The sequence below is a fragment of the Macrosteles quadrilineatus genome, unplaced genomic scaffold (assembly GCF_028750875.1).
Source record: "Macrosteles quadrilineatus isolate MER2022 unplaced genomic scaffold, UCM_ALF_1.0 Scaffold_9__3_contigs__length_116548681, whole genome shotgun sequence".
Lineage (NCBI taxonomy): Eukaryota > Metazoa > Arthropoda > Insecta > Hemiptera > Cicadellidae > Macrosteles > Macrosteles quadrilineatus.
In genome coordinates this window covers 101152079-101166012 of record NW_026542602.1, presented here as the reverse complement: position 1 = coordinate 101166012, position 13934 = coordinate 101152079, and the positions used below count along the sequence as shown (strand labels likewise).

At 40.8% G+C, this 13934-nt stretch overlaps 1 protein-coding gene across 1 annotated transcript in view; it reads right to left on the bottom strand.

The window, feature by feature from the left end:
- LOC129002091 (tyrosine-protein phosphatase Lar-like) overlaps nt 1-13934 on the bottom strand; it is a 591085-nt gene that overhangs the window by 5851 nt on the left and 571300 nt on the right. The window contains exons 21-30 of the mRNA XM_054429628.1: nt 10270-10407; nt 9504-9647; nt 8829-9104; nt 8233-8352; nt 7375-7566; nt 6766-6989; nt 6076-6301; nt 3151-3351; nt 854-1072; nt 122-406 (exon numbers count right to left, since the gene is read on the bottom strand). Coding sequence (XP_054285603.1) covers nt 122-406; nt 854-1072; nt 3151-3351; nt 6076-6301; nt 6766-6989; nt 7375-7566; nt 8233-8352; nt 8829-9104; nt 9504-9647; nt 10270-10407 — 2025 coding nt within the window. The remainder of the gene's footprint in view (nt 1-121; nt 407-853; nt 1073-3150; nt 3352-6075; nt 6302-6765; nt 6990-7374; nt 7567-8232; nt 8353-8828; nt 9105-9503; nt 9648-10269; nt 10408-13934) is intronic.

Here is a 13934-nt window from a genome sequence, read left to right as displayed (position 1 = left end):
GTCATTACGCAGCTGCTATGAATCTGACCGCTACTATTCCAATTGGTCATTTCACCATCCTTTTAGACCATGGTTTCCTAAACTTTTTTACTGGAAATTTTATGCTTATAAAATATCCTACCTGCACCATGTAATTTCGTTGAGCTCTCAAACAGGTGACGTGTCCATATATATCGATACTCTTCTCATGGCGCATGCGCTCAATCATGGAGTCAATGATGATGAAGCATCCAGTACGGCCCACACCGGCGCTGCAGTGTACCACCAGTGGCCCGGCGTCCGGCGGGTTGCAGCCTCTCACCCGGCGCAGGAACTGTAGGAACGGCGCAGGGTGGTCAGGGACACCGTGGTCTGGCCAAGCTGTGAACTGCAGCTGCTTCACCTCACGACGGTCACTGTGTCCAGCCTGCCAACAGGGTTATGAGATGAAAATTAGTCAACGATTTTAAGAACTATATTTACTTACAGACAGTGGTACTATATTGAATATTCTACTCGTATTTCATTATATAATCACATAAATTATTGTCAGCAAGAAAGAAATATGATCCTGGACAATCCATAAAGCCATTTCAGAAATAACCTTAGATCTCTCTACTTGTAAAACATAAATGGGCATAATAAATGGCCATTCCTCTTCTGTTGATTAGCTTTTCAGTCAGGAATTCATAGATTTATTCAAAAACCTTATAAAGACCTTATACCAAAGTTCATTCTCGATTTTCTCCTTATTTTGACTCGTAAAACAATTCTCAGAGTTAAGCTGTTTACTTACAAGACTCCCGGTATAGTTTATTTTTTGTGCCAGAGTGCACATGATAAATTCTTAGAACCTTTTGGACCTTGTGCTTACCCTGGTGATCTGGAAGCTGCGGATGCAGTACGTAGCCAGTTCCTGTACGTCAGACAACGTGACTGTGATGACTCCGTAAGTCTCGGTGCCACGGGACGGCCAGTATTGGTCACACTTGATCCTCGTCCTCTCCTCCAGCTTAGTCATCATCACGATAGTCGCTGTCCTCACCTCCCAACACATCCTCCAGAAGTCACTGGTGGTCTCCTGCAGTGGTCCCTGTACAGGATTTCATAGACCCTTGATTATCCAACCACTTGTATATACATCAAGTGTGAATACAAGACACAATCTGATTTGGTGAGTTAACTCTAGCTGTATCACGTAGGAATGTAGGACCTATTATACACATCCTATTATACAGGTGGACCTACTATACACTGAGTACTTTTAAGAACTTAATCAAATCAAATTCAAGTATTGCGTATCGGCCAACCATTGTCTAGTACTGGGTCAAATGATGTATAAGGTAAAAATTAGGGATGGACGGGATTGAATTTTTAGTTCGGGACGGGACGGGACGGGATTTTTATTTCCTTCCCGATTTTCGGGACGGGACGGGACGGGATTTTTTTCTGTGAATAAAAAGAAAGTACTGTATTGCAGTTACCAAAAAAGACATACAAAATCAATTTTTACCATTTGTGGCACTGATCTATAAAAACCAAAAAATGGGTAACAATTTACAGGTACCTATAGAAACTTGTGACTCGCGGGTCACGGGGTGATCGTCTGTATGACTCACGGTCACGGCGCGATCGTCGTCATGACTCGCGGTCACGCCGCGATCGTCGTCATGACTCGCGGTCACGCCACGATCGTCGGTATGACTCCGCGGTCACGGGGTTATCGTCGGTATTACTCCACGGTCACGGCGCGATCGTCGTCATGACTCGCGGTCACGACGCGATCGTCGTCATGACTCGTGGTCACGACGCGATCGTCGGTATGACTCGCGGTCACGGCGCGATTGTCAGCATGACTCGCGGTCACGGCGCGATCGTCGTCATGACTCGCGGTCACGGCGCGATCGTCATCATGACTAACGGTCACGGGGTTATCGTCGGTATGACTCCACGGTCACGGCGCGATCGTCGGTATGACTTGCGGTCACGGCTCGATTGTCAGCATGACTCCGCCATCACGGCATGATCGTCAGTATGACTCCGCGGTCACGGCGCGATCGTCGTCATGACTCGCGGTCACGCCACGATCGTCGGTATGACTCGCGGTCACGGTGCGATCGTCGGTATGACTCCGCGGTCACGGGGTTATCGTCGGTATTACTCCACGGTCACGGCGCGATCGTCGTCATGACTCGCGGTCACGACGCGATCGTCGTCATGACTCGTGGTCACGACGCGATCGTCGGTATGACTCGCGGTCACGGCGCGATTGTCAGCATGACTCGCGGTCACGGCGCGATCGTCATCATGACTAACGGTCACGGGGTTATCGTCGGTATGACTCCACGGTCACGGCGCGATCGTCGGTATGACTTGCGGTCACGGCTCGATTGTCAGCATGACTCCGCCATCACGGCATGATCGTCAGTATGACTCCGCGGTCACGGCGCGATCGTCGGTAGGACTCCGCGGTCACGGCGCGATCGTCGGTAGGACTCCGCGGTCACGGCGCGATCGTCGGTAGGACTCCGCGGTCACGGCGCTATCGTCGGTATGACTCACGGTCACGGCGCGATCGTCGGTAGGACTCCGCGGTCACGGCGCGGTCGTCGGTAGGACTCCGCGGTCACGGCGTAATCGTCGAAATGACTTCGTCTCCTGCGTTCGCGGACCTATCGCTCGCAATAACGGCATTATCGGCACTCGCGAAGCGGAAAAATCGCCGACGATCGGACCAAATCCCGTCCCGAAAAATTCCCGAGTCAAATGTAATCCCGTCCCGTTAATCGGGAATATTTTTTTCCCGAAAAATTCCCGAAATTTCGGGACCCGTCCATCCCTAGTAAAAATGTATGATCATAGTATTCACATTACTAACCGTAATTTTGTTCATAAAGTAGACCATGGTGTAGGCCTACATATAATTGAGTCATTAGTCTAAACTAAATACAAGTATTCATACACGGAACTTAAATTACAGGATTTTTAGCAAACTTATAGCATCGCATTGTAGCATCTAAAAATTTTTTTAAGAATGTTTTATACTAATTTAAAATGCTGCATAAGGCTGATTCCTAGCCCAGTCGTCAATTGAAATTGAGAAAACAATCAATAGTTCTTTCTACAGCCAGAGGTTTGTTAGATTGTAAGAAGATTAGATTTAAATTGTACCTGAGTGGCGATGTAAGCGTTGTGTTTGCGATATCCGTCGCAGTAGTTTGCGTTGATGTAGTCGCTGCCCAACACTCCCTCCATTGGCTGCAGGATCACTCGAGAGTGGTCGTACGCGATCACGTTGGCGTAGCGGTTCTTAGGCTTGTTCACCTCCATGTTGGAATGGTCCCATGTAAACTGTTGGCTGGTCTCTATAGACTGTGGGACAATAGATGTGTTTTTTTTATTTCAGAGAAAGTATTTACAAATAAGCAATTCTGAATTACAATTCAAGATTGGGAATGAATCCATAGACCCATCATACAAATGACCACACACATTAGTAATTTGCTAGTTTAAATGTGTTAACTACCGGTGCTCTTTTTTTATAACTAATTAAATTAATGGTCCTGGGAATCAAATGATAAGTAGGATCTTTATGAAATATAAGACAGCTACGTTCTAATCAATTTTAAACTATTTTAGCTGTTTCTTTTTTTAATATTAGTAATTTATTTAATTGTTCTACTTTTTTATATAATACAATTTAATCATTGATAATGCACCAGGCATCCCGTATACATACTATTTACAATAATTTACAACACATACATTCCTATAAAATAATAATTTAAAAGAATTAAAATCAAAATAGCAAATGGGTATTAGTTATATCCAAAACTATGTTTTACTGTCTTTTGAAACCAAGCATTCAAACATCAATCAATCAATAAAAAAAATCAATTATTCAAACAGAACATAAAATGTCACATTCCAAAAGAATCTATTTATTTTCATCCATACTAATAACTTTGACCTTCTGAGAAACCTCAACAAAACTTCAAACAGCATTCAAGAAAAAATACAAGCCCATAAAATACTAGGTATATACATCCAGGAAATTCATATCCAAGTAACTCTAATAATTGAGCGGAGCGAGCGAAGCGAGCGAAGCTCTTATACTACACTCCTGCTTTTTTATTACAAATACTCCTCCTGAACGGCTAAAGCGATCTGCATGAAATTTAACACAGTCATAGTAACCAACCATGGGAAGGTATAAATCTGAAACGGTACAAATCGGACCATAGGACTTTTCCCTACATGAATGCAAACTTTTGGAAATTTAACATGGGCCTTATGGGTTAATTGGTCGCCATGTCATTATTTGTGAGTAAACACTAAAAAGTAAACAAGAGTCTCAACATTAGTCAACAAATCTACCACATGATAAATACAGTACAAAAGAAAAAATTGGATAATACTAAAGAGCATATTATAGTATATTGTATGTAATACGAAATGATTAACAATCAGTTCTATATTGAGTGATTAAACTCCATGCCGTTTATATTTAATTGTAAAATGGTTCTGTTCTTTTTAACAACAATGAATAGTTAACTAATTAGGCCTAAGTTTATGTTGCTTGGAGAAGGAGAAGATAAAACGAGGTCATTAAAAAAACACTACAACATAATTATACCAACAAAAATCACACCGCCCTTGATTTGCAAGAAACTTTGTAAAAAATGTTCTTGTAGCTAAAAATACAAAATCGTTTTACGAAATGAAATCACAACCACGTGGTTTACAGGTAAGGTTTAAGACTAAATGGTGTAACTTAGACAATACAATAGTTGTATTGATAAATTTTATTGCACAATAGGGAAATTTTGAAAGTGGTTGACGACAATTTCTTACTTTTAACTGCTAAAATAAAACTAGACCTAAGTTATAGGCCTATACTAAGTGAGGCTAACCCCAATCCCTCACAACAATAATACTGGTAAACAGTTATTGAGGTAATAGAATTGGTGAGTTTTATGAATGTTCAATGCAAATAAGTCTTCTGTACAAATAAATGATTCTTTTTTTAATAATGAAGAAAGAAGACATTGAAAAAAAATAAAGAAAAGCAAATTCTACATACAATGGGTAATAATAATATAATAATAATCGTTATTGCCTTTTAATAATACAGGTATTGCTTAGGCCTACCATGATTCATTTGCAGTATCGAAATTATTGAGCGGAGTGAAGCGAAGCTCTTATACTACACTCACTGCCTTTGTTTTACAAATACAGGTCAGGCTCCACCTGACAGGCTTAAGCGATCTGCAGGAAATTTGGCACAGTCATGTAACCAACCATATGGGAAGGTATAAATCTGAAATGGTAATATTCGGACCACAGGACTTAAACCAATAATAAGGGTTGCCGGAATTAGGCTGATGCACCATATTGCGTTTGGAATCTGTAAATAACTTACAGCATTTTATGTGAGCAAGACGTGCAATTAATGTAGACTTTGAATATCTATCTGATTGGAACATGTTCAATTCCTATTTGCAGTCTACAAATAGGAATTCCACTAATGTGAACCAAATATAACACAATTCGTTGACTTGAACCCGACGTCTCATTGACTTTGAATACTGCACATAGACATCCCATATAAGTGAAGCAGAAGTAGGCCTAAGCCTACCATTGACTTCGGATACTGCAATTAGGCATTTTATTTATGTGAACAAAATAAATGGACCATTGATTTATTGAGGATACTGCAAGTAGACTATTCATTTACATGTACCATTGGGTTTGGATACTACAAGTAAACAATCCGTCTACGTGAACCATACGTACTATTGACTTTAGAATCTGTAAATAGGCATTCCATTTATGCGAACCAAATATATCATTGGCATTGGATACTGCAAGTAGACATTTAATTTATGAGAACCAGATGAAACATAGAATACGGTTCCTGCAAGTAGACGATTCATTCACTTAATCCTGACTTATGATTGACTTTGGATACCTCTGCAAATAGGCATTCTATTTAAAATGCAAAAAAATCATTGATATTGAATATGCTGGCTCCGCTCAATATTGCAAGCAGACAACTGCATTGTACACCTAGTTTAATAAATGCTAATGTCTTACCTCATATTCCTGAGAAAATTTGAGATTGTCATTAGCTTTAAGACGCTCAATGTGATTGGAGAGTTCCGTGACGGGGATGGGGGGGTGAGAGATCATGGCGGGAGTCTGGAAGTTGAGTCGTCTCATCTCTACAGGATCAGAGGGAGCATGACTCGTAGCGACCTCCCCACTCATCAGTGGTCGGGTGACGGCGGCCTGGTCTGGGGACTTGCATGGCTGGCGGCGTCTGGAAATGCACAAACATGTCAGCACTACTACTACTAATATGGGCCTACTACAAAAAACGTATGTGTGGATAGGTTTGAATCTTGACAGGATTTTGATAAAATTTAGAAAATACTAAAGCAAGCTAATAGAGCTTAAAAGAAGTAAAATGATGATTCTACAAAATGGTATTTAGAAAAATGTAAAATTCCTCGTACACTTTATAATGCACACTTTTTTTTACAAATTCACAAAAATAATAATTGTGGATGGGGAAAAAATAACACAGTTATAAAAATATTTATTAACTTTAATCAAACAAAGCCCATAAACAATTGTGATGATCATTTCTTGATGTAAATTGATGTTTACACATGCTACAGGCTTGAATCATTGTCCGAATTTCCAAGTCATGTATATGAAAAGGACGCACACTTTTGATCAAAGTGAACTTGTATTTACTTAATCTTATCACCACCAACTCACTTCTTGATGATGAAGAGCAGCACCAGACAGATGGACAGCATGAGAGCCGCTATGATTGGTCCAATGACCCACACCATCCCCGCCTCCTCTGTGTTGCGGTTGACTGACACCTCGGAGATGTCTGTCAGGATATTGGGGTTGGGTCTGCGCGGAGGGTCACCTGGCGGCACCTCACGCATGCTAAGCGACAGAGGTTCGGAGAACGGTGATGATGTGAACAGGTGCTGTGGGAAACAAGCAGTGAGATATTGACCATAAACAGCTTAAATATTTAGGTGTATTAAGTAAACAATACATGTTTTTAAAGTACTCCATTTTTTATGGATTTTTATATCTATTTTCCGGTGTATGTGGCCCAGTCGCAATTTAAACAGGAAAATAAATAATAAACAGTAGGTTACCAAGTGGTATATTGCAGTCAGAAACCAAAAGCTTTGCATTACACGATGTAGCAGCTAATATAATTGAATGTTTAACCAGAGTTAAACTGCTGCTTGGAGTTAGGGTGAATGATAGGCTGTGGTGACATAACCCAAATTTGAATTATTGAAATTTTTTTGATATTGGAACAAAATATTCTTTTTGCAGACCTGAAATAAAGAAGCTTACCTTATAGGGAGTGTCGACAATAGCTCTGACGAAGATGCGGTAACTCATTGTCGGGTCGAGTTTACGATTAACAAAGGTATCGTAAGTGTCTCCACTCCCGAGGTGAAATGTGTACGGAATGTTACGTTGTGGAAATCTGGCAGCAATGTAAGGCACTATTTCGTTTGGTTTTGATTTACTATTATTGAACAGCTGAAAAAAATAACAAAACCATTAGGTTGTTCTAATTAAAACAAAAAAAATCAATAGCGTAAAGTAGTAAAAAATATATCAAATATGAGTATTTGCGGGATGGGATGGTAACTATGATTGTGGATAGGTAAAAGTGAAAAAAAACAAAAAGTTAAGAAACCAGTATAAAGTGACTTGTATCTCTAAATTCACATTCTAAGTTTTTTTATTTGATAATGAATTTGTTTACTACAGCTACCTATGCATTTGTTGCTGTGCATTTTATTGCATTTCTATCACGATTAAACACAATCTTTCTGAGAAGTAAGTTTAAGCACAATTAGCTCTAACATATTAATCACAATTTTAACAGGGAAACTACCGGTACTAGATAAATAAAGTTATAATGGGATAGTGTCTGCTTGTCTGAGAAAGAAATAAATATGTTAAGATTTTGATTTTTAAAATTCTATGGGTAATATAGCATGTTTGATGATTCGATACTGGACACAGTCCTGACCACTAGGCTTTTGTTAAAATTACGACCCTTTCTTAAGAAACAGCTGATCTCAGTCAGTGACAAAGCTACAAAAATAATTCACTCCATCCTACACTCTATTAATTAATTCATCTTAAAGCAAATACACAAAGAACTTGACTGGATTAGTGAAGATACTAGTAACCCACCTCTTCAAGTATGTATTGATCAGGATGTTTATGCAAGCCCAACTTATTATCAACAGGTACTACACACAAGTAGTAATTGCTGATTGGGCCATACTCTTCTGATGCTTGTGGTAAAATAACCTGGCAAGTAGAAGAATTTATTAGTGAGGAGTAAATCACCATTTAGATAAGCGTAATCAAAAGATTTAGTTTGTTAAGATATTGTCTTTACAAAATTTTATTTAGGACACTGTATTGCTGAAATTTTAAGGCTAATGCTAATAGAAGGTGTTTTTTTTATCAAAGCCTAAAAGCATTCAGAATTAGCGATAATTGCTATCTCAATGGAGGCTGTTTTGGATCTAGTTAGCTCTAGGATAAACACACTTGCATTTTAGTTAAATGTTTATCTTTAAGCTGTCAAAGTTCTTCTTGTACACAACCTCTGTATTGTTTATGACTACTGCCAATAATAGTATTGTATCCTTACATTGTGTTTAAAAAAAATTGCAATACATTACAAACATCAAACTTGTCCTACTAAAATTGAAATTTGAAGACATGGTAAATACGTAATGAAACAACTTTGCACAGAAAGTGTTCCCTGTAAAACTTACCTGTATCTCCTCGCCATTGACAACCCCGTAAAAGTCAGGTTTGACCATAGGCTGAGGCGCCGCCATCTGAGTGGTGACCGTGATCCTGGTAGGAGGTCGGTACGTGTGATCGGACGGGATTGCAGACACGTTCACATTGTATGTTGTGAACGGTGACAGTTCGTTGATTGTGTGTGAACGAGTATCTGTATCGAGCAGAATCGTTCTTCGAGGCACTACTTGGGTCTGAGTGATTCCCTGGGAGTCGACAAACTCCTTGACTGCATCGTAGGATATCTGGAATGAGAATATGTTTGAGATTTTTTATTTAGGTAATAGATCTGGATGGGTTGCTAATCTAGCGGTTAACATATCAAACTCTGTTATCACTATTAGTGTAAAGGAGATACCTAACACTACTTAGTTCAGGTTGGAAATCATGTTATTAAGTTGAGGTGGGACAGTAAAATATTTTTTTATGTTTATGATCCATAATGGGTCTGTTCTAGTATTCGTGATTACAAGTATAAAAAATGTAGACCACTATATTGAGCATTTAAAAGATGAATGGCTTGAATTAGTTGTTGGTCTGATGTTTGGAGTTTTACCAAATATTGTGTTAATTTATTTATACCGGTACTTTATTTTCTATACAGGTGGACCATACAGCTTATATAGGCGTGGTTGGACACGTACCTTGTAGTTGACAGGGTTGAGCCTGATGGGAGGAGCCCAGGAGAGAGTCATACTGTGAGTGCTGACCTCATGAGCTCTCAGGTTCAACGGAACATCTTCTGGCTTGACCTTGACTGTCACCTTCTCTGACAGCCTTCCGAGACCCTACAGACAAACATCACAATGTGCTGCTAGGTTAGGTTCTAATGTAAAAATAGTACTCCAAAACACACACACAAATAGTTATAATGTGGGTTTTTAGAGAGGTTAGTGTTTAGTTATACTTGGATGGTGTGGACTCTTTAACTTTGTTTTCTGATGGTATGTGGACGGATTAATAGTTTTTTCACATTAATTTTAAAATTTGCTGATTAATTAGATACATGGTCTGAGTTAAGTGGTTAAAATGTTCATCTACAAAATGATAATATGGGAAATGGCAAGTGATAATATTAATTAATTAATGATATTGAAAATTCCTGACAAAAGGGTGATGTTAGATGGTATCAAAACAACCTCAGTTTTGTATTGGGTTCGTTCTCTTACAAAAAATAAAACAAGCCAGTTGTGTAAAAAATATTAAAAATAATAGTAGTTGAGAGACAAGTTTTATCAAAGAAACCCTGTAATCACAATGATGGTTGAATTGATCTAACAATCTTGCCAAGCAAAAATAGAGAACTTTGTAATAAATCGTGTCTAAGTGCATTGCATCATCGTTACCACAGTTTGTTAAACACAAATGCACTAACAATAAATGAAGTGATAATACAATAAAAAGACTCACATTCTTGGTGCGGGCGGCCACAGCGATGGCGTACTGAGCGTACTTCTCCAGGTTTACCAGATCAGCTGACTCTGTGAGAGCAACCGTCTTCTGCTGCCACTCGTCCAGGTCCTCTACAGCTGTCATGGTGTAGAACAGCTGACAAAAAGTAACTCAGTTGCATTACAATCCTTGGACAACTTAACTGTATTTCAAAATATTGTTACAAGTCAGGAGCCCCGCGCAACAATAGCCAGGCGCCGTCTCAAAAGGGTTGTTTGTTTACACGGGTTTCTCCTAGCGCACCACTGATAGACAATAGACCCATGTCAACGTACTACCTCAATAGGGGCCCTAGAACCTTCTACACTTCTACGGCGTAAACACCTTTGTCTAGGCTACCAGGGGTCTCCAGAATGTTCCACGGTAAATTTATATAAGGGACCGTCTTCCGGCACACGGCAGTTGAGTTGAGTTGAGCCTTCCGAGAATCGTCGCGGCAAGCGCCCGTCGGTGTTAGTGACCAGTGCTAGTGCTAGTGGCAGTAACAGTGTAGATACAGTGTAGAGACACTAGTGACAGTGTAGTGACAGTGTTGTGACAGAAGTAGTGATAATTCCTGTAAAGGCTAGCTGTAAGTAGAAACATTGTAAATTAGAATAGGCTTTAGCTAGGTTTAGATAGGGTTAGTTAGGTGTTAGGTAATTCTAATATCTGTAAATATAGAGTAATTAGTGTAAATAAATAGTTATTATAAAATCGCCAAGTTTTATTTGTAAAGAACCCGTTAAGCCCGCAACAATTGGTGTCAGAAGTGGGATTATTTTGGCGATTTTAATTGTAAAATATTGAGTTTAATTTTAGTTGTATTAGATATTTTAGTAAGATTCAGGGTCTTCGTTACATAGTAGTAATTTGTGTCGTAAATTTGTTTACAAAGAAAAAAATCATTTATTGTAAAATTATTTTAATTGTTTGGCATAAAAATGGCTTTCAAAGGTGTGAAACTTGATGAGTTAAAAGTAGCTGATCTTAGGAGAGAATTAGAAGAACGAGATCTTGATACTAGTGGAACTAAATCAGCCCTTCAGGCACGCCTTAAACAAGCTTTAATTGATGCAGGTGAAGACCCAGATCACGTTTTATTTGAGACATCTGATATCAATAAAATGCTTAAAAACTTAGAGTCAAAGATGTCAGAAAATAGCAAAACATTAGAGTCTTTGTCAGAAAATAGCAAAACATTAGAGTCAAAAATTTCAGAAAATAGTAAAACACTAGAATCAAAAATGTCAGAAACTAGTAAAACGTTAGAAAGCCTAGAAGCTAATATTGAGGCAAAAATGTCAGAAAATAACAAAAACTTAGAAGCTAGCATTGAGACAAAAATGTCAAATGTAGAATCAAAAATGCTGAACAAATTAGGTGAATATTCTAGCAAAGTTGATGGTTTAGAAAGTAGGATAAATGAAATTGATGAGAAAGTTAACTGTATAGAAAAGAATCTAGAAGATAGGTTAGTTGATAAGCTTAGGCAGGAGATGGCTGCATCGGGGAGCTTCACACCTTCGTCATCAGCTAGCACTGACGAACTTCGGCAGGATAACGCCCCAGAAACGATCTCCAAGCCAGCGCCCACCATTGCTGCCGCTGTCCCTCAGAACATCGTTCCTCATTTCGATGGCAAAACCCCCTGGGAGGACTACATGCTTCTCTTCGAGACAGCGGCTATGGTCCATGGGTGGACAGAGGAGACAAAGGCTTCAGCACTGTGCCTTGCACTAAGGGGCGATGCGTTAGCAGTTCTGCATGCTATGCCAATGGCGGAGCGGAAGAATTTCCCCGAACTAGTGAGGAGATTGGACATGCGCTTTGGGCATCGACACATGGACCAGCTTTACCGATCTCAACTGCGGAACCGGATCCAGAAACCCAGCGAGTCACTTCAGGAGTTTGAAGCCGACATTGCTCGCCTGGTGAGAAACGCCTATCCATCGGTCACGGATGATGTCTACGAGAGTTTGGCGGTGGATAAATTCCTCGACGGTCTACGTGAACCTGAGACTCAACAGGCAGTGAAGCTCGCCAGACCAAAGACCCTGAGTGACGCACTGACACAGGCACTGGAGTTCGAGGCTGTACGGCAGTCGGTGAGAGGTCAGGCCCGAGTCCGTGTGGCAGACGCAGAAACTACATCTCCACTTGACATCGAGGAGCTGGTGAAAAGAGTTCTGGAGGCGCTAAAAACACGTCGCCGGCAGATACGCTGTTGGAGCTGTGGACAGATGGGACATCCCAGGAGTAAATGTCCTTCAACCATATCAGAACCGGAACAGGAAAACTAAGGAGGGTTGATGGAAAGGGGCAACCGTCAGCCCGCGATTTGAAAGCCCCGAGGAAAAGTGTTAAAGTTGCTTCACTTGGAAGTCAGTCAAGCAGTTTCTACATAGATGGAAAGGTGAACGGGCGTCTCCAAAGCTGTCTTCTGGACACCGGGGCGACTATGACCATCCTGAATCCCAACACTGTGTCGACTGAAGATATTTCACCAACATTATGGTCTCTACGTACAGCTACAGGTCAGCTGGCTCAGGTCTATGGGCAGACGGTTGCTACCTTCCACATCGGCGGCTGCGTATTTAAACATTGCGCACTAGTTGCCGACATAGACGAGGACGTGATTTTAGGAACCGACATAATGGTGAAGTACGGACTGAAGTTGGACATGACAAAAGGACTAGTGACTCTCGGAGACGAAGATGTCATACTTCGGCGTGGGAAGGATATCGCTGCACGCGTACTTCTACTGGAAGACACAACGCTACCAGCACGCAGCCAAGTCATCGTCCGAACTACTGTCGAAGGAGATTGGACTAGTGGGCAAAGTGTTCTTCTGGAGCCAGGAAGTGACAGTGAATCCCAGCTTGGACGCGGTGTCTTTGTCGCCAGATCCTTATTTAACTTAGGACACGAAAATCCGGTGCGACTGATGAACTTGAATGGTTTCCCTGTGGCGATAAAAAGAGGAGTGAAGATCGGAACATGCGTGGCTGTTAACTCAGTGGTACGTCAACTAAAATCATGTCCACCATCCCCAAATGGATTGCCGAAGGAGTTGGAAAATTTCGTGGAGAGCACCTGTCAGGATCTGACGCGTCTACAAAGTGCGAAAATAAGGGACTTCATTACCAGATGGCAAGATGTCTTCGAATACGGAAGCGGACCTAGAGGAAGAACAAACATAGTACAGCACAAGATAGACACCGGAGATGCAAAACCCATACGTCAGGCTCCTAGACGACTCCCGCTAGCAAAACGTGACGAAGCTGAGAAAATCATAAAAGAGATGGAAGCGGATGGTGTCATCGAGCCTTCTAGCAGCCCTTGGGTGTCACCTGTGGTACTAGTGAAGAAGAAGGACGGCTCAACAAGATTTTGCGTAGACTATCGCCTTCTCAACAATGTCACCAAGAAAGACAGTTACCCTCTCCCCAGGATTGATGACACACTCGACACTCTGGGAGGATGTCAAATATTCTCTACTTTAGATCTCAGAAGTGGCTACTGGCAGGTCGGGCTCGCTCCTGAGGACAAGGAGAAGACAGCGTTCTCTATTGGGACAGGACTTTGGCAATTCACTGTGCTGCCTTTTGGACTTTGTAACGCCTCTGCTACTTTTGAAAGGC